Here is a 21,596-nt window from a genome sequence, read left to right as displayed (position 1 = left end):
TGTGGAACTGTGGATATGGTACAGTGTGTGGAACTGTGGATATGGTACAGTGTGTGGAACTGTGGATATGGTACAGTGTGTGGAACTGTCCAAGAACACAACTTGAGCAGTCGGATTGCTTTCAATTATTTATTAAGACAACAAGCAATGGGAAAGCCATATATTCAAAATATAACCAGAGGTTTTCAACGGGGATAGACGCAGAGATATCAGTAGACATCAATTGCTTACATTCAGTTGCAAGAAAACCAAAAGGAAATCAAAGAGAATATTCAACCTGAAATCAAGAAATGCCATTTGCCGCTCCCCCCAATGAGAATGAGTCCAAACAGTGTAATGACAGAGCCCTTCCATTGGCTGTGTTACAGCCACATGATTGTCCTTGTGCTCCAGTACCTCTCTGATACTGGATTAGAAAAGAATGGGGGAGGCAGAACATTTCATTTATGTATGGTGATGACTGGGTTACAACAGCCGGTAACACAATGGTCCCCAGCCTCCTCGCACGGCACTGTGCTGTACTGTGCTGGGTTAGAAATAGGGGTGCCAACTGTCTCACTCCTAAATAACGAACAAAAGGTGACGTCACCACCTCGTGACCTCACCCAGCCAGCGGCCACGTGCTCCCGCTCCACCAATGGTGGCCACCCGGACCAGGAGGCGGGTTGCTACGCAACCTCTGTTAGGCAGCGTCTGGGCCTATAGGCCTACAGTGTCCGGGCCTACTGTGTTCAGGCCTATAGTGTCCGGGCCTACACTTTCCGGGCCTACACTTTCCGGGCCTACACTGTCCGGCCTACAGCGGCCCCCAGGCTTACAGTGTTCAGGCCAATAGTGTCTGGGCCTACAGCGGCCTCTGGGCCCAAGGGCGGTCCCGTGCGGGGCAAACCAATTTAGTCCAATATGTGGGATGTCCCGGCTAATACGGGACAGTTGGCAACCCTGATTAACATTGCCAGTAACACAATGGTCCCCAGCCTCCTACAATGGCGCTGTGCTGTGCTGGGTTAGACTAGCCGGTAACACAATGAAAGATATGCAAAAATGTAACCATGATAAAGGAAACAGGCCATGGCCTAGGTGCAAACTAGGTGCAATGTAACCCTTGAACCCCCCCCCCCCCTCCGTAGCACGGCACTGTGCTGTATTTGATCACCAGCCCCCACTGGCTCTTTCAGATACAAGCGCAGCCGAACTACCCGCCGCAAGCACAGAGCCAGCCACTGCGGCCGATCCCAGTCTTCCTGCAACCGGTCCACCAAGGTAATAAAAACAGACAGGTGTAGAGGGGATACAAAAAGCTGGAGTGACCCAGCGGGTCAGGCAGCGCCTCTGGAGAGGGGCAATGGGTGATGTTTCAGGTCAAGACCCTTCTTCAGACTAATTGTCAGGGGAGAGGGATACGAGAGGTATACTGTAGACGGTGATGTGGAGAGACAGGACAAATGGATGGCAGAAAGGTAACGGCGATAAAGGAAACAGGCCACTGTTCGCTGAGGTCTAGGTGAAAACGAGTATAGACAATCAGACTCAACAAGACGACTTGAAGCTGGTACAACCTGGGTGGGGGAGGGATGGAGAGAATGGGGATGTAAGGGTTACTTTGCACCTAGTTTTCACCTTGGCCGCAGCTAACAATGGCGATCGTTTCGCTCAACACCTTCGCTCAGTCCGCCTTAACCAACCTGATCTCCCGGTGGCCGAGCACTTTAACTCCCCCTCCCACTCCCAGTCTGACTTTTCTGTCATGGGCCTCCTCCAGTGCCATAGTGAGGCCCACCGGAAATTGGAGGAACAGCACCTCATATTTCGCCTGGGCAGCTTGCAGCCCAGTGGTATGAACATCGACTTCTCCAACTTTAGATAGTTCCTCTGTCCCTCTCTTTCCCCTCCCCGTCCCAGTTCTCCCTCTATCTTCCTGTCTCCACCTATATCCTTCCTTTGTCCCACCCCCCTGACATCAGTCTGAAGAAGGGTATCGACCCAAAACGTCACCCATTCCTTCTCTCCTGAGATGCTGCCTGACCTGCTGAGTTACCCCAGCATTTTGAGAATAAACACCTTCGATTTGTACCAGCATCTGCAGTTATTTTCTTACACTACCTGTTTACTTTATCATCGTTACTTTTTTCAATATCTTTGATCCATTTGTTCTATATCTCTCCAAATCACCATCTACATCTCTTGTTTCCCTTCCTCCTCCTGACTCTCAGTCTGAAGAAGGGTCTCGACCCGAAACGTCACCAATTCCTTTTCTCCAGAGATGCTGCCTGACCCGCTGAGTCACGCCAGCTTTTTGATTCCATCTTCCAGCGTCTGCAGTTCCTTCCTGCTCAGGTGTGGAGGTGGAGGTGCGTTGAGGGGGCAAGGATACACACTGGTCACACAGTCCATGAGGAAGCTGCTGCAAATAGGAATGGCCAAAACCGGCGATTTAGAAGGTCTATTATCAACAAACAACTCTGAATGAAAGGCAATACTTTAAACATCTGCAGCAAGCAATTACAAAACAGTGTGCATATAGAAAGGTTTCCTTGGAACCCCAGTAAAGGCAAACCTCCACTGTGTGTTGTGATAGAAAATACTGACAAAGAGAATTTAGCCCTAGAATCTGCCTGTGCTTCTCAGAGTGAATGATCTTCACTGTCACTGCCTTCAGTGGTAAATCCAAGAGAGTTAGTTGTTCAGGAACACTGTTGCTGTTCACAGGTGATGGTCGATCGGTCGGTCGGTCGGCCGCCTGCTCTTCGGGTTTCCAAGCGCGGGGGAGCAGATGCTGAAACTATCAGCGATCCAGCCCGTCCTCAGACAGACATGAGGAGGAGAGAGAGAGAGAGAGAGAGAGAGAGAGAGAGGCAGGCGGCTTTTTCCCTGCAGCTGTGCGGGCTCAAGTTCCAACCAACTCTGCCACCTGCACACGATGGTTCCAGGAGGTTGAGAGAACAGAGTCTGTTCTGTAAGGCCCCGACCACACATGCACGTGCCTTGTTGTACACCAGTCCCGTCTCTGCCCTTCATATCCGAATGTGAAATGTGCTGCAAAAATAACAGGGAACAGAATAAGAAGAATAGATTTGAAACCAAAGACAGACGCAAAAAGCTAGAGTAACTCAGCGGGACAGGCAGCATCTCTGGAGAGAAGGAATGGGTGACGTTTCGGTTCGAGACCCGACGTGTCTCAACCCGAAACGTCACCCAATCTTTCTCTCCAGAGATGATGCCTGTCGGGTCTCGACCCACAACATCACCCATTCCTTCTCTCCAGAGATGCTGCCTGTCCCGCTGAGTTACTCCAGCTTTTTATGCCTATCTTTGGTTTAAACCAGCATCTGCAGTTCCTACATACACATAGATTTTAATTCATTGTGTTTATTTTCGCACTCCAAACCCTTCAAGGGGAGGGGAGTTATGTTTATTGCATAGAAACATAGAACATAGGTGCAGGAGGAGGCCATTCGGCCCTTCGAGCCAGCACCGCCATTGCTGATCATCCACAATCAGTAACCTGTGCCCAATTGGAAAACAAATCACAAGGATAGGTGGCAAATGTTAAACTTTTTATCCAGGATAATAAATGCATGAAACTAGATCATGCATTGATCTTGCAGCGAGTTACGTACTTCTGGGAACTAAACACTTAGCACTTAGCACTTAAACACTTAGTCCAAGAGTAGCTCAGCTGGTCAGGCAGCATCTCTGGAGAACATGGGTAGGAAACGTTCCATCCCGAGCTGGGGTGCTGTCTGTGTAGAGTTTGCACGTTCTCCCTGTGATCGTGTGGGTTTCCTTCCGGCTTGCGGCTTTGCAGGTTAATTGGCCTCTGTGAAAAATATTCCCCTTTTGTGCAGGGAGCAGATGCAAAAGAGGGATAACATGGAAATGGTTTGAAGGGGTGATTGAAGGTCGATGTGGACTCGATGGGCCGAAGTGCCTGTTTTCATGCTGTATCTCGTGGAGTCATAGAGTCATGGACACAGGCCCTTCGGCCCAACTTGCTCACACCGACTAACATTTCCTATCTACACTAGTCCCACCTGCCTGTGTTAGGCCACGTATGACTCTAAACCTGTCCTATCCATGTACCTGTCTAAATGTTTCTTAAACGTTGCGATAGTCCCTGCCTCAACCACCTCCTTTGGCAGCACGTTCCATACACCCACCACCCTTTGTATGAAAAAGTTACCTCTCAGGTTCCTATTAAATCTTTCCCCCCTTACCATAAAACGATGTCCTCTGGTTCGCCATTCTCCTACTCTGGGCAAGAGACTCTGTGGCGTCTGCCTGATCTATTCCTCTTATGATGTTGTCGTAGAGTTTTTTCCTTGGATGGAGTTGAGGGAGGAGGTAAAGGGACAGGTGTTGCATCTCGTGCGGTTGCAGGGGATTTTTTAGTCTTTCCAGATGAGACAGAGGTTCACCTGCACCTCCTCCAACCTCATCTATTGCATCCGCTGCTCCAGATGTCAACTTATTTACATCGGTGAGACCAAACGCAGGCTCGGCGATCGCTTCGCTCAACACCTGCGCTCGGTCCGCGTTAACCAATCTGATCTCCCGGTGGCCGAGCACTTTAACTCCCCCTCCCACTCCCAGTCTGACCTTTCTATCATGGGCCTCCTCCAGTGCCATAGTGAGGCCCACCGGAAATTGGAGGAACAGCACCTCATATTTCGCCTGGGCAGCTTGCAGCCCAGTGGTATGAACATCGACTTCTCCAACTTTAGATAGTTCCTCTGTCCCTCTCTTTCCCCTCCCCGTCCCAGATCTCCCTCTATCTTCCTGTCTCCACCTATATCCTTCCTTTGTCCTGCCTCCCTGACATCAGTCTGAAGAAGGGTCTTGACCCGAAACGTTGCCCATTCCTTCTCTCCTGAGATGCTGCCTGACCTGCTGAGTTACTCCAGCATTTTGTGAATAAATACCTCTTATGATGTTGTACACCTCTGGTTATCTATGTGTCTATGTGGTCTAGTTACACCACCATCAGTTTAGTTATCTCTAACCTAAACTGGATGAATGTGACTAAATCCACAGGTACCGTGGTTTGGTGAGTTCAGTCAGGCTATGAAGCAGCTGACGAGTCTTTATACCGCATGACGACTATATAAGAGGGTAGATTTGGACTGAAAGCACTGCAGCAGTGCCCACCAGTTCTTGACAGTGAATCCATTACAGGCCAATTAGTGGTAGGGATTAGCATCAAATCCTGAAATGATTTACAAAGTAATCTCCCACACGAGCAATATATGTCACTTTATGCAGCAGACCAGTTAGTGAGCGCCAGGTAATGCAGCTAATACCACCACCATTAGTTTAGTTTAGTTTAGAGATACAGCATGGAAACAGGCCCTTTCAGCCCACCGGGTCCATGCCGACCAGCGGGGCTAATACTATCCTACACCCACTTGGGACAAGCTTTATACATTTACAAAGCCAATTAACCTACATACCTGCACGTCTTTGGAGTGTGGGAGGAAACCGAAGAAAACCCACACAGGTCACGGGGAGAACGTACAAACTCCGTACAGACGGGATGGAAACAGGGTCTCCGGCGCTGCATTCGCTGTAAGGCGGCAACTCTACTGCTGCGCCACCGTTCCGCGGCTCCCCGAGTGGTAATTCCAGTGTGTATTAGAGAAATGATGTGAGGCACTGAGAGATCGAAAGGTCGCGAAGACTCCTACTCCCTGCAGCACGTTCCACTCTGACTTCTTTTTAATTAATACTCAACAGCCGTTCAAAGAAAGAACTGGCATTTCTAAAGGTGCCTTTTGTATGTACTTTACACAAAGGATATTTGAGGTGCAGCCATGTTTGTAATATGGGCACAAGTTCAAGAAACTGCAATGTGGTAAATGAATGGCGGCACGGTGGCGCAGCGGTAGAGTTGCTGCCTTACAGCGAAATGCAGCGCCGGAGACTCAGGTTCGATCCTGACTACGGGCGCCGTCTGTACGGAGTTTGTACGTTCTCCCCGTGACCTGCGTGGCTTTTCTCCGAGATCTTCAGTTTCCTCCCACACTCCAAAGACGTACAGGTATGTAGGTTAATTGACTGGTTAAATGTAAAAATTGTCCCTAGTGTGTGTAGGATAGTGTTAGTGTGCGGGGATCACTGGGCGGCGCGGACTTGGTGGGTCGAAAGGGCCTGTTTCCGCGCTGTATCTCTAAATCTAAATCTAAAATAAATCTAATGGATAATTTCCTCACGTGAGATTACCTGAATGGTGGCCGATTAGGAGAAGGAGAGATGCAACGAGACCTGGGTGTCATGGTGCACCAGTCATTGAAAGTAGGCATGCAGGTGCAGCAGGCAGTGAAGAAAGCGAATGGTATGTTGGCATTCATAGCGAGGGGATTTGAGTATAGGAGCAGGGAGGTTCTGCTGCAGTTGTACAGGGCCTTGGTGAGACCACACCTGGAGTATTGCGTACAGTTTTGATCTCCTAATCTGAGGAAAGACATTCTTGCCATAGAGGGAGTACAGAGAAGGTTCACCAGATTGATTCCTGGGATGGCAGGACTTTCATATGAAGAAAGACTGGATAGACTCGGCTTGTACTCGCTGGAATTTAGAAGATTGAGGGGGGATCTTATAGAAACGTACAAAATTCTTAAGGGGTTAGACAGGCTAGATGCAGGAAGATTATTCCCGATGTTGGGAAAGTCCAGAACAAGGGGTCACAGTTTAAGGATAAGGGGGAAGTCTTTTAGGACCGAGATGAGAAAGTTTTTTTTCACACTGAGAGTGGTGAATCTGTGGAATTCTCTGCCACAAAAGGTAGTTGAGGCCAGTTCATTGGCTATATTTAAGAGGGAGTTAGATGTGGCCCTTGTGGCTAAAGGGATCAGGGGATATGGAGAGAAGGCAGGATACTGAGTTGGATGATCAGCCATGATCATATTGAATGGCGGTGCAGGCTCGAAGGGCCGAATGGCCTACTCCTGCACCTATTTTCTATGTTTCTATGTTTCTAAATATTGTCTGCTTTTATTTAAAATAGTGCATTAGGATGAGTAGCATCCACCTGAAAAGGTAGAGTCATAGAAATAGAGACATTGAGTGATACAGACATTGAGGGAAACAGGCCCTTCGGCCCAACTTGCCCATACCGGCCAACATGTCCCAGCTGCACGAGTCCTACTTGCCTGTGGGAGAGAGGGTAAAGGATCATCCTCGACAGGCAGAGCCTTGGTAGTGCACTCGGATAGTGGGGCAGAGAGAGCAGCAAGAGACTCCCAGAGCCAGAGACCAGAGTTCGATCCTGACCTCAGCTGAAGAAGGGTCTCGACCCGAAACGCCACCCATTCCATCTCTCCTGAGATGCTGCCTGTCCTGCTGAGTTACTCCAGCATTTTGTGAAATAAATACCTTCGATTTGTACCAGCATCTGCAGTTATTTTCTTACACTGACCTCAGCTGCTCTCTGTGTGGAGTTTGCACGTTATCCCTGTGACCGCGTGGGTCTGGTCAGTTTAGTTTATTGTCACGTGGTAGAGTGAAAAGCTTTTTGTTGCGTGCTAACCAGTCAGCGGAAAGACAATAAACGATTACAATCATTATTCCTACAGCAACACCTCTGACTTTAACTATGATCCTCTTAAACTCAGTGAACGTGATCATGTCTCCCTTATCATGTATCTACACACTGTAAATGGCTCGATTGTAATCATGTATAGTTCTTTCCGCTGACTGGTCATTTTGCAACAAAAGCTGTTCACTGTACCTCAGTACACGTGGCAATAAACTCAACTCCAACTAAACTGAAAGGCCCAGGGCCCAGAGCTCAATCCATCGGATCTCGACCGAAACGTCACCCATTCCTTCTCTCCAGAGATGCTGCCCATCCCGCTGAGTTACTCCAGCATCTTCGATTTAAAGCAGCATCTGCAGTTCTTTCCTACACATCCTGGTAAAAGATGTCTCTGCAGCTGAGCGGCATCCTTGCTCCGTCTTTAGCGTGTGCGGACTCACCTGAGGAAGTCGGGTGCTCTGCCGATCATGTTCTCAAAGTCTGCGTAGTTGAGCTTGCCGTCTCCGTCCAGGTCGGCCTCCTCGATCACCTTCTCACACACCAGTGTCACCTCCTCTGCCGCCAGCTCCTCCCTCGTCAGCTTGTTCAGCGTCTGCTCCAGGTCCGACTTGCAGATGTAGTTGTCCGTGTTGAAGTCTGTCGGAGGGAAGCCCAACGTTTAACGTGGACGCGCGGACTCGCCGTGACCAGCCCAGCCAACACCAGGTCTGCTGATCCCATCCCGAACGGAAATAATGATTTCTCTGACTCAGGAATCTAAACTTCTGGAAGTATGCAAATGGTAAGCAGGGAGTACAAAGACAAGTTGTGTCAATTAAGGACTACAGAAGGGCATCTATGCAGAGGGACGGAAAGTGCGGGTGGAACACTGAGCACTTTGCAGTGACTTTTCTCAAGGGTGATGATGATTTTACTTTACTCTGTTGCTGTTATCAGGCATTTGAACCATCCTACCACAACCAGAGAGCAGCACTTCACTACTATCGACCTCATTGGGGACCCTCGGACTATCCTTGATCAGGCTTTGCTGGCTTTACCTTGTACTAAACGTTATTTTAGATTTAGATTTAGAGATACAGCGCGGAAACAGGCCCTTCGGCCCACCGGGTCCGCGCCGCCCAGCGATCCCCGCACATTAACACTATCCTACACACACTAGGGACAATTTTTTTACATTTGCCCAGCCAATTAACTTACAAACCTGTACGTCTTTGGAGTGTGGGAGGAAACCAAAGATCTCGGAGAAAACCCACGCAGGTCACGGGGAGAACGTACAAACTCCGTACAAACGGCACCCATAGTCAGGATGGAACCTGAGTCTCCGGCGCTGCATTCGCTGTAAGGCGGCAACTCTACCGCTGCGCCACCGTGCCGCCCTTATCATGTATCTGTGCACCATATAAGTAACTAGATTGTAATCATGTATTGTCTTTCTGCTGACTGGATAGCGTGCAACAAAAGCTTTTCAACTGTACGTGCAGTAAAGGAGCTTGCGATCCCTTTGCCGAGGATTGGCTGTGGAGAGCTCCAACCGCGGGACCTGCGGGCTTTAACAACGTGAAGCCCGTGAAGTCTCTGGTAAGAAGAGGCTGACTCGGGAGCTCCATGCCGCGGAGAGAGTTTCAACCGCCCGACACGGGAGTTTCAATCGCCCCGACGTGAGGGCTTCGGACAGTCGGCAGCGGCAACCGCGGATGGTTCAACAGCCCCGACCGCGGGTGAACAAAGAGGAAGATGTTTGAGCTTTATTACCTTCCATCACAGTGAGGAATGTGGAATCCACTGTGGTGGATGTTTATGTTATAGACAATAGACAATAGGTGCAGGAGGAGGCCATTCGGCCCTTCGAGCCAGCACCGCCATTCAATGTGATCATGGCTGATCATTCTCAATCAGTACCCCGTTCCTGCCTTCTCCCCATACCCCCTGACTCCGCTATCCTTAAGAGTTCTATCTAGCTCTCTCTTGAATGCATCCAGAGATTTGGCCTCCACTGCCTTCTGAGGCAGAGAATTCCACAGATTCACAACTCTCTGACTGAAAAAGTTTTTCCTCATCTCAGTTCTAAATGACCTACCCCTTATTCTTAAACTGTGGCCCCTTGTTCTGGACTCCCCCAAAATTGGGAACATGTTTCCTGCCTCTAACGTATCCAACCCCTTAATAATCTTATACGTTTCGATAAGATCTCCTCTCATCCTTCTAAATTCCAGTGTATACAAGCCTAGTCGCTCCAGTCTTTCAACATATGACAGTCCCGCCATTCAGGGAATTAACCTAGTAAACCTACGCTGCACGCCCTCAATAGCAAGAATATCCTTCCTCAAATTTGGAGACCAAAACTGCACACAGTACTCCAGGTGCGGTCTCACTAGGGCCCTGTACAACTGCAGAAGGACCTCTTTGCTCCTATACTCAACTCCTCTTGTTATGAAGGCCAACATTCCATTGGCTTTCTTCACTGCCTGCTGTACCTGCATGCTTCCTTTCAGTGACTGATGCACTAGGACACCCAGATCTCGTTGTACGTCCCCTGTTCCTAACATGTTAAATGTTATTTTATGTGTCCGTGTGTCTTGTTGCTTTTTACTTAGTATGGCTGTATGGTAACTCATATTTTACTGGACCTTAATTGGTATTTGTGACAATTAAATTGAATCTTGAATATTGAATCTTGAAACTAAACTAAACTACTCCAGAGATTCAGGGTGGAAACAGGCCCTTAGGCCTATGGAGCCTGTGGCAACCAGCCACCCCCCATACACTAACACTATCCCAGTTGCTGCCAACTCTCTGGAATGGGAGACGAACCCAAACATCATCCACCATGTGAACCACAACTAGGAGGCAATGGCATGTTAAATTCATGAGTTAGCTTCCTCAAATGACGAGGGATGGCCATTAATGGCCATTAGTGGCAAATAATCAGCTCCAACAAATATAATATTAATGAGCATTCTGAGACCGCAAACTCACGACAGAATATTTAAAAATTGGATAGGCAGAAAGAATCAAACTGAGTTAATCTTTATACTCCTGGTTTTGAAATGGTCACTGTTGTCAGGCGTTGTTTATTGGATAGCCCTGTGAATTCATGTTTAATCCCAAAGGGACATGTAAAACAGTAGGGCCATACATCACGGTGTTTACATGACAAGACCTCTGAATGCTGTTTCACTTGTGCCGTTTAATTACAGAGCGTCTCACAAAATCAAAACCAATTGCTCAGCCTAACGCTGGTGGAGTTGAGAAACGTCGCTGGCAACAGCTCCGTCCAACAATTTCATCACTTTTCATCACTCCTTGCTGGTGAAGGATTCCCAAAAGGTTAATCTACAAGTCGAATCAATAGTAGAGAAAGCAACACTCAATGCTAGCACTTATTTCAAGAGGGCTTGTATACAAAAAACAGGGATGTAATGCTGAGGCTCTGTAAGGCGCTGGTTAGGCCGCATTTGGAGTATTCTGAGCAATTGTGGGCATCTTATCTGAGGAAGGATGTGCTGGCTCAGGGGAGGGTCCAGAGGAGGTTTACGTGGATGCTCCCAGGAATGAGTAGGTTAACATAGGATGAGCGTTTGATGGCATTGGACCGATATTCTGTGGAATTCTCTGCCTCAGAAGGCAGTGGAGGCCAATTCTCTGAATGCATTCAAGAGAGAGCTAGATGGAGCTCTTAAGGATAGCGGAGTCAGGAGGTATGGGGAGAAGGCAGGAACGGGATACTGATTGAGAATGATCAGCCATGATCACATTGAATGGCGGTGCTGGCTCGAAGGGCCGAATGGCCTCCTCCTGCACCTATTGTCTATTGTCTATTGTCTATTGTCTATATTCACTGGAGTTTAGAAGGATGAAGACTGACATTGAAACGTACAGGATAGTGAAAGGCTTGGATAGAGTGGATGTGGAGAGGATGTTTCCACTAGTGGGAGTGTTTAGGACTAGAGGTCACAGCCTCAGAATTAAAGGACGTTCTTTTGGGAAGGAGATGAGGAGGAATTTCTTTAGTCAGAGGGTGGTGAATCTGTGCAACTCTTTGCCACAGAAGGCTGTGGAGGCCAAGTCAGTGGATCAATGCTCAAAGCTCAATCTCCCTAAGACAGTGGAATTGATTGTAGACTTTAGGAGAGCTTCCCCTCCCCTCCCCCCACTCACCATCAACAACACCACAGTCACATCTGTGGTATCACAAAATGCTGGAGTAACTCAGCAGGTCAGGCAGCATCTCAGGAGAGAAGGAATGGGTGATGTTTCGGGTTGAGACCCTTCTTCAGACTGGTCTCGACCCGAAACGCCACCCTTTCCTTCTCTCCTGAGATGCTGCCTGACCTGCTGAGTTACTCCAGCATTTTGTGATACCTTCGATTTGTACCAGCATCTGCAGTTATTTTCCTACAGTCACATCTGTGGAGTCATTTAAGTTCCTTGGAACCAACATCTCCAGGGACCTTAAATGGGGGGCCACCATCGACTCCACAGTCAAAAAGGCCCAACAGAGGATGTACTTCCTGCGGCAGCTGAGGAAACACAATCTGCCACAGGCAATGATGGTCCAATTCTATACTGCTATCATTGAGTCCGTCCTCACCTTCTCCATCATGGTCTGGTTTGGCTCAGCCACCAAGCACCACATCTGGAGGCTGCAACAGATCGTTCGCACAGCTGAGAAGGTTGTTGGCTACAACCTTCCCCCCATTGACGAACTGTACACTGCAAGGGCCAGGAAGCGAGAGGGGGAGATCATCTCTGACCCCTCTCACCCTGGCCACAAACTCTTTGAAGCACTTCGCACTGGAAGACGATTCCGGACTGTCAAAGCAGCCACAGCCAGACATAAAAACAGCTTTTTTTCCATGAGCAGTAGCTCTACTCAACAACCAAAAGTCTGTAGCCTTCTTTTGCTCTGGTATTTTATTTCATTCTTCACATGTTTAAATTATAATGTTTTATTCTTGTTGTTGTTGTTGTTCGTCCTTCGGGTTGGAAGACGACCATGACTTCACTTCCAGTTGGAGGATTGGTGACTGTGGGTCCGGAAGTGACTGGCGAGGCCAATCCGGGCCTGGAAGGCACGCCCACACATAGGACACAAGTGGATGGGTGCTGCAGTGGATGTGGAGGTAGCCCGGGCCTTGTGCGCGGTGCGTTTCCTCTGGGCCTCTGCAGTGCGTCTGTTCTCTGCTGCACGGGCTCCTGTGGTGAGCTTGCTACGCCAGGTTGGACGGTCCGGAGCAAGAGACTCCCAAGTGCTGAGGTTGATGTCCAAGTCTTTGAGGGACACTTTGAGGCAGTCCTCAAACCGTTTCTTCTGTCCTCCTACTGAGTGCTTGCCCTGACACAGTTCTCCATACAGAAGCTGTTTTGGCAGTCGACTCTCGGGCATTCTGACGACATGGCCTGCCCATCTGGCTTGGGCTTTCCGTAGGAGGGTGTGGACACTGGGGATTCCGGCACGTTCCAAGACCTCTGTGTCGGGAATTTTGTCCTCCCACCTGATGTGAAGGAGTCTGTGTAGGCAGCTCAAGTGAAAGTGGTTGAACTGTTTGGCATGTCTGCTGTAGACAGTCCAGGTCTCACTGGCATAGAGAAGAGTGGTGAGTACCATTGCATGGTAGACCTTCAGCTTGGTGGTAAGGCTGAGTCCTCTCTGCTCCCAAACATTCCCACGGCGTCGCCCAAAGGCACCGCTGGCCTGGTTTTATTCTTAATTGTTTACTGTATGTCGTGTTGTTACTTGCAAGCAAAGCACCAAGGCAAATTCCCTGTATGTATACACACTTGGCTAATAAAATTTAATCAATTCAATTTCATTCAATATATTCAAGGCAGAGATAGGCAGATTCTTGATTAGAATCAGGGGTTATGGGGAGAAGGCAGGAGAATGGGATTATGAGGGAAAGATAAATCAGCCATGATTGAATGGCGGACTAGACTTGATGGGCTCAGTGGCCTAATTCTACTCCTATCACTTTATGACCTCATGAATCAAACACTATCCGAGACACTAGGGACAATTTACAATTTTTCTTGAAGTGAATCCAATTAACCTACAAACCTGTACATCTTTGGAGTGTATGAGAAAACCCACGCGGGTCACGGGGAGAACGTACAAACTTTGTACAGACAGCACCCATACTCAGTATTGAACCCGGGTCTCTGGCGCTGTAAGGCAGCAACTCTGCCGCTGCGCCACCGTGCCGCCATCTTTGAGCAGGTTAATAACTATTCACCAACCTAGACACTCAAAGCCTTCAGCAAGTATAGGTTCACTGGAGATCTTGTATAAATAATGCAGTAACAAAATGCAGGTCGCAGCGATTTAATATTTAATAGTAGTCGCAAGTAATTGAATGTTTAACAGGTTGAGATGTCGAGTTGTGAGAAGCATGCGCTGCTGTGACTAAGACTCCTTGATAGCAGTTAAGGGAAGAGATTTACGTGGAACAGCTGGGACTGCCAGATGGCGCTTTTACGTGAACAAGGTGCATGTCAAAACAGAGAGTGGCCTTCTCCACTAGGTTGTGTGTGTGACGGCACAAACTGGAAAGAGTTTTGTTTAGGTTCGAGATACAGCGCAGAAACAGGCCTTTTAGCCCACCGCGTCTGCACCGACCAGCGATCCCCAACCATTAACACTATCCTACACACACTAGGGACAATTTATACATTTCTACCAAGCCGATTTACCTACATACCTGCACGTCTTTGGAGTGTGGGAGGAAACCAAAGATCTCGGAATAAACACACGCAGGTCACGGGGAGAACGTACAAACTCCTTACAGACAGCACCCGTAGTCGGGATGGAACCCGGGTCTCTGGTGCTGCAAGCGCTGTAAGGTGGCTAATCTACGCCTGCACCAACGTGCCTTGTAGAAAAGATTTGCGAGGATGTTGCCAGGACTCAATGCATGCCATGACTCGAAGGCCTGAGGTACTGGGAAAGATCAGGCAGGCTAGGTCTCTATTTCGATGGAGCACAATAGGCTGAGGGGAGATCATATAGAGGTATATAAAATCATGAGAGGAATAGATAGGGTGAATGCACAGTGTCTTTTACCCAGGGTAAGGGAATCAAGAATCAGAGGGCATAGGTTAAGGTAAGAGGGGCAAGATTTATAAGGAACCTTATTAGAAACTCAGAGGGAAGTTAGTATATGAAAAGAGCTGCCTGAGGAGCCAGTTAAGGCAGGTACCATAACAACATTTAGAAAATAGGTGCAGGAGGAGGCCATTTGGCCTTTTGAGCCAGCACCGCCATTCATTGTGATCATGGCCGATCATCCACAATCAGTAACACGTGCCTGCCTTCTCCCCATATCCCTTGATTCCACTAGTCCCTAGAGCTCTATTTAACTCTCTTTTAAATTCATTCAGTGAATTGGCCTCCACTGACCTCTGTGGCAGAGAATTCCACAAATTCACAACTCTCTGGGTGAAAAGGTTTTTTCTCACCTCAGTTTTAAATGGCCTCCCCTTTATTCTTAGACTGTGGCCCTTGGTTCTGGACTCCCCCAACATTTTTCCTGCATCTAGCTTATCCAATCCTTTCATAATTTTATACGTCGCTATAAGATCCCCTCTCATCCTTCTAAACTCCAGTGAATACAAGCCTAGTCTTTCCAATCTTTCCTCATATGTCAGTCCCGCCATCCCTGGGATTAACCTCGTGAACCTATGCTGCACTGCCTCAATAGCAAGGACGTCCTTCCTCAAATTAGGAGACCAAAACTGCACACAGTACTCCAGATGTGGTCTCACCGGGGCCCTATACAACTACAGAAGGACCTCTTTACTCCTGTAATCAAATCCTCTTGTTATGAAGGCCTACTTCACTGCCTGCTGTACCTGCATGCTTACTTTCAGTGACTGGTTAGGGTTAGGGTTAGGGTGACCCGAAATGTCACCCATTCCTTCTTTCCAGAGATGCTGCCTGTCCCGCTGAGTTACTCCAGCATTCTGTGTTTATCTTCGGTTTAAACCAGCATCTGCAGTTCTCTCCTACACAGAGCATCAACTTGGTCCTTGTTTGCTGATGCTACCACTGTTGTCGGAGGGATCAACAAAAAGATGAGCCAAGTTACAGGAAAGAGATTGAGAATCTTGTGTCATGGTGTCAGGCCACCAACCTAGCTCTTACCACAAAGTGTTGGAGCATATCTGGAGGACATGGATAGGCAAACATTCAGGTCCGGAACCGTCTTCACCATCTGAAAAAGGGTCCTGACCCGAAATGTTTCCTCTCCGTGAACTCCGGAGATGTTACCTGACCCGTTGAGTTACAGGAGCGTTTTGTGTTCCACGCCAGACTCCAGCATCTGTATTTCAACTTGGACCTTCACTTCAGCAAGATAAGAGAGTTGGTTGTAGACCTCAGGATATAAGAAGGGGAACGCAACCCTGTCCTCATCAAGGGGCGGCCCCATGGCGCAGCGGTAGAGTTGCTGCCTTACAGCGCCAGAGACCCGGGTTCGATCCCGACTACGGGTGCTGTCTGTACGCAGTTTGTACGTTCTCCCCATAACCGCGTGGGTTTTCTCTGAGATCTTCGGTTTCCCCCCACACTCCAAAGACGTACAGGTTTGAAAGTTAATTTGGATTGGATTCGGGTAAAACTATTGTCCCTTGTGTGTGTGGGATGGCGTTAACGTGCGGGGATCGCTGGTCGGTGCGGAGTCGATGGGCTGAAGGGTCTATTTCCGCACTGTATCTCTAAACTAAAATAAAATAAAAAACTAAAACAGAGCAGCAGTAGAAATGGTCCAAAACTTCAAGTTCTTTGACATCAGAAAGAAACAGAAACATAGAAAATAGTTGCAGGAGGAGACCATTTGGCCCTTCGAACCAGCACCGCCATTCATTGTGATCATGGCTGATCATCTACAATCAGTAACCCGTGCCTGCCTTCTCCCCATATCCCTTGATTCCACTAGCCCCTAGAGTTCTATCTAACTCTCTTTTAAATTCATCCAGTAAATTGGCCTCCACTGCCCTCTATGGCAGAGAATTCCACAAATTCACAACTCTCTGGGTGAAAAGATTTTTTCTCACCTCAATTTTAAATGGCCTCCCCTTTATTCTTAGACTGTGGCCCCTGGTTCTGGACTCCCCCAACATTGGGAACATTTAGAACTGAGATGAGGAAAAACTTTTTCAGTCAGAGAGTTGTGAATCTGTGGAATTCTCTGCCTCAGAAGGCAGTGGAGGCCAATTCTCTGAATGCATTCAAGAGAGAGCTAGATAGAGCTCTTAAGGATAGCGGAGTCAGGGGGTATGGGGAGAAGGCAGGAACGGGGTACTGATTGAGAATGATCAGCCATGATTACATTGAATGGCGGTGCTGGCTCGAAGGGCCGAATGGCCTCCTCCTGCACCTATTGTCCATTGTCTATCACCAGCAACCTGTAGAAATGGTCCATAACTTCACGTTCCTCGGCATCATATCACCAGGAGCCTAACCTGGTCCCTTCACACTGATGATCAATAAAGTGCATCAGCATATCTACTTTCTCAGGGATCTGAGAAGATTCAACATGTCCACGAGGATTGTCTTAAACGTCTACATCTGTGAAACATCACGTATTGTGACGGGACGCATCTCAAGCTGGTGTGGCAACTACTCTTCTGTTGACCACTTAAACCTGCCCTGTCCATCAGTGGCTCATCACTTCCTTCCATCTAGTCCACCTTCATGGTGCGTTGCCTCATGAACTCTGCAGGTGCCGCCCTGGCCATTCCTTTTCCTCTTTTCTACCTTCTGCGTGGATATGGGAGCTTGAAAGCCTAAATGTCCAGACTTTCATATGAAGAAAGACTGGATAGACTAGGCTTGTACTCGCTGGAATTTAGAAGACTGAGGGGGGATCTTATTGAAACATATAAAATTCTTAAGGGGTTGGAGAGGCTAGATGCGGGAAGATTGTTCCCGATGTTGGGGGAGTCCAGAACCAGGGGTCACAGCTTAAGGATAAGGGGGAAGTCTTTTGGGACCGAGATGAGAAAACATTTCTTCACACAGAGAGTGGTGAGTCTGTGGAATTCTCTGCCACAGAAGGTAGTTGAGGCCAGTTCATTGGCTATATTTAAGAGGGAGTTAGATGTGGCCCTTATAGCTAGAGGGATCAGGGGGTATGGAGAGAAGGCAGGTACAGGTTACTGAGCTGGATGATCAGCCATGATCATATTGAATGGCGGTGCGTACAGGCTTAAACTAACTGCAAATTACAATTGTATTCTATAAATTCATGGGTAGGTCATTAATTTTCATCAGAAAGTGCAGTGGGTGACGTAGACGGAATACCATAAAAAACATCAAACACACACCTTTCATTTCCACCCATTTCTTCATTAAACAGTTCAGTGAAGTTGTTTGAACATTGGACTATTAAATAAACCTGTGCTGTCTTTCATTCGTGAACTCATGTTATTCCAAGTTCTTTTTAATTCTTGTGTAGGAAGGAACTACAGATGCTGGTTTACACCGAAGATAGACGACATAATGCTGGAGTATCTCAGCAGGACAGGCAGCATCTCTGGAGAGAAGGAATGGGTGACGTTTTGGGTCGAGACCCTTCTTCAGACCCTTCTGAAGAAGAGTCTCGACCCGACATGCCACCCATGTTAATTCTGCTCTTCCTTCGGCTTCAAATATTTGTGCACATTTGTACCAGGGCTAGTTTTAAAGTCTATCAGTCCGATGGCAGATTAAGAGTTTTGTAATTGTAATTAATTTATTAGCCAAGTATGTAAAACATGTGGTGAGACATTCTTATTGTGTCACCAGGAAACAGTGGCACACTGGTCTGGAACACTAGACAGAGTCCTTCCTTTGCAAGAGAAGAGGAACAGGAGTTCACCGCCAATGACCATGTCCTGGAGTCTGGTCCCTACATCCTGGAGCACTGGTCGTTCTGGAGCTCCTGTGCCTATATAAACCACAGGTCCAACCTTCCTGTCAGTTCTTGCCTGGCCATGAGTTCAGACAATCGATCAGACCCAGCTGTTAAAACTGATTTCCCCTCCTGCCAAACAGAAACATAGAAACATAAAAAATAGGTGCGGAAGTAGACCATTCGGCCCTCCGAGCTAGCACCGCCATTCTATGTGATCATGGCTGATCATCCTGAATCAGTACCCCATTCCTGCTTTCTCCCCATATCCCTTGATTCCACAGAGGGCTGTGGAGGCCGTCAGTGGATATTTTAAAGGCAGAGATAGACAAATTCTTGATTAGAATGGTTGTCAAGGGTAATGGGGAGAAGGCAAGAAAATGGCATTAGGAGGCAGAGATCAGCCATGATTGAATGGTGAAGTAGACTCAATGGGCCGAATGGCCTAATTCTACTCCTATAACTTGTGAACGTGATTCCACAGATTCACAACTCTCTGGGTGAAAACATTTTTCCTCATCTCAGTCCTAAATGGCCTACCCTTTATTTTTAAACTGTGACCCCTGGTTCAGGGCTCCCTCAGATACTTGCCAAGGAGTTGTATTTTATTCATTTTATCGTTAAAGCATTTTATCGGGATACATCACAGGGAACAGCTCCATCCAAGACCACAAGAAATTGCAGCGAATCGTGGACGCAGCCCAGACCATCACACAAACCAACCTCTCTTCCATTGACTCCATTTATACCTCACGCTGCCTCGGCAAGGCCAGCAGCATAATCAAGGATGAGTCTCACCCTGGCCACTCCCTCCTCTCCCCTCTCCCATCAGCCAGAAGTGTGAAAACGCACACCTCCAGATTCAGGGACAGTTTCTTCTCAGCTGCTATCAGGCAATGGAATCATCCTACCACAACCAGAGAGCAGTGCTGAACTACTATCTACTTGTTTGGTGTCTCTCAGACTATCCTTGATCGGACTTTGCTGGCTTTACCTTGCACTAAATGTTATTCCCTTATCATGTATTTATACACAGTAAATGGTTCGATTGGAATCATTCAGCAGTCTTTCCGCTGACTGGATAGCGCACAACAAAAGCTTTTCACTGTACCTCGGTACACGTGACAATAAACTAAACTGAACTGAAGGAAGGGGCTACCGTACCGTAGATCTTAAAGGCGTAAATGGCCTTCAGCTCACGAGGAGCCATCTCGCTCAGCACGGAGAACATGTCCACAAAGTCATTGAAGCTCAGGTTCCCCTCACCATCTTCAGAAAAGGTCTTCACTATTTGCTCTTTGAATGGATTCTCCTGTGAAAGCAAACAACCGTGTTACACAAAAGCCCCTGTAGTCGATTCCTCTCATTGTACTCCTTATCATTGGAATAGACCGGGTAAACGCACAGTCTCTTGCCCAGAGTCGGTGAATCGGGAACCAGAGGGCATAGGTTTAAGGTGAGGGGGGAAGGATTTAATAGGAACCTGAGGGGTAAATGTGTTACACAAGGGTAGTGGGTGTATGGAACGAGCTACCAGAAGAGATAGTTGAGGCAGGTATTATCGCAACGTTCAAGTACAAGGATAGTTATTTCACAAAATGCTGGAGTAACTCAGCAGGTCAGGCAGCATCTCAGGAGAGGAGGAATGGATGACGTTTCGGGTCGAGACCCATTCCTTCTCTCCTGAGATGCTGCCTGACCTGCTGAGTTAATCCAGCATTTAGTGAAATAAATACTTTCGATTTGTACCAGCATCTGCAGTTATTTTCTTACAAGTACAAGGATAGGGTAAGTTTAGAGGGATATGGGCCAAATGTGAGCAGGTGGGACTTGTGCATGTTGGTCGGTATGGGCAAGTTGGGCCGAAGGGCCTGTTTCCATGCTGAATGACTCTATGACTCTATTTGATTCAATTCGAAAAGATTCTAGATACACCCCATCTTCATACTCTCACGGTTCATTCACAAAGGATTAACCTTCTCCTGACTCGTCTACCCCTGGGTCAGGGTGATTTACTTCCACTCTGGGGTGACGTAATTTAGTTTAGATTAAAGATGCAGCGCGGAAACAGGCCCTTCGGCCCACCGGGTCCGCACCAACCAGCGATCCCCACACATTAACACTACCGCACACACTAGGGACAGTTTTTACATTTATACCAAGACAATTAACCTACAAACCTGTACGTCTTTGGAGTGTGGGAGGAAACCGAAGATCTCGGAGAAAACCCACGCGGTCACGGGGAGAATGTACAAACTCCGTACAGACAGCACCCGTAGTCAGGATCGAACCCGGGACTCCGGCGCTGCAAGCACAGTAAGGCAGCAACTCTGCCACTGCGCCACTGTGTCGCCCACCGTAATGTGGGGTGACCATTAAACACCAGCACACGCCTTCACTGAGCTCGGTCCTGGTCCAATGACAATTGGGAAGCAGGCTCTCTCTCTCACTCCATATATATATATATATATGTGTGTGTGTGTGTGTGTGTGTGTGTGTGTGTGTGTGTGTGTGTGTGTGTGTGTGTGTTATATTTATATATCTATATATATATATATTTATATATATTTGTGTGTGTGTGTGTGTGTATAGTTCATAAGTTCATAAGTTCTAGGAGCAGAATAGGGTTATTTGCCCCCCCCCCCCCCCCCCCCCCACACACACACACACACACACACACACACACACACACACACACACACACATATATATATATATATATATATATATATATATCCACATACACACACATGCACATACACACTTGCATATATACACATAAAAACACACAAACAAACAATAAATATAAAGCCAGAAAAGGGGATATAGGTGGAAGGGGGCGGAGGAAGAGGGGTGGAATAGTGGGAGAAGTGGATCAGTCTCATGGACTAAACACATACACACATATGCTGACAAGCACTCTAAACTACACGGGAATGCCCAGACACACTATGACCATGCAAGATGCATTGCGAGCACACTCTGCCATCGTCGGCCCCCCTTCCTCAGCCTGCTCCACCTTCATCCTCTCCCTGCATCAGTCTGCCCTCACCCTGCCATTGCTTTTTCTGCTCATTCACAAAGGGTTAACCTCCATTGCTGGACCCCTGCCACTGCATGTGTTCTGAGAGAATTAACGCTTCACTGCTCTCCTCGACATCCTGAGAAGATGA

The 21,596-nt window shown here is 47.8% G+C and overlaps 1 protein-coding gene across 2 annotated transcripts in view; it reads right to left on the bottom strand.

Annotated features, from left to right (window-relative positions):
- Positions 1-2,145: 2,145 nt before the first annotated feature.
- cib2 (calcium and integrin binding family member 2) overlaps positions 2,146-21,596 on the bottom strand; it is a 95,532-nt gene continuing 76,081 nt past the window's right edge. Inside the window, exons 4-6 of one of the 2 annotated variants that reach the window (XM_078429739.1) lie at positions 19,588-19,735; positions 7,975-8,170; positions 2,146-3,036 (exon numbers count right to left, since the gene is read on the bottom strand). In XM_078429739.1, the coding sequence (XP_078285865.1) occupies positions 3,015-3,036; positions 7,975-8,170; positions 19,588-19,735 (366 nt within the window). In that variant the 3' untranslated portion in view covers positions 2,146-3,014. Of the gene's footprint in view, positions 3,037-7,970; positions 8,171-19,587; positions 19,736-21,596 lie in introns of those variants that run through there. The other variant, XM_078429740.1, reaches the window with a different exon arrangement.

Source organism: Rhinoraja longicauda, chromosome 38, assembly GCF_053455715.1.
Source record: "Rhinoraja longicauda isolate Sanriku21f chromosome 38, sRhiLon1.1, whole genome shotgun sequence".
NCBI classification, from domain to species: Eukaryota; Metazoa; Chordata; class Chondrichthyes; order Rajiformes; family Arhynchobatidae; genus Rhinoraja; species Rhinoraja longicauda.
Note: the sequence above shows the minus strand (reverse complement) of the source record. Positions and strands in the feature narration are given on the sequence as shown.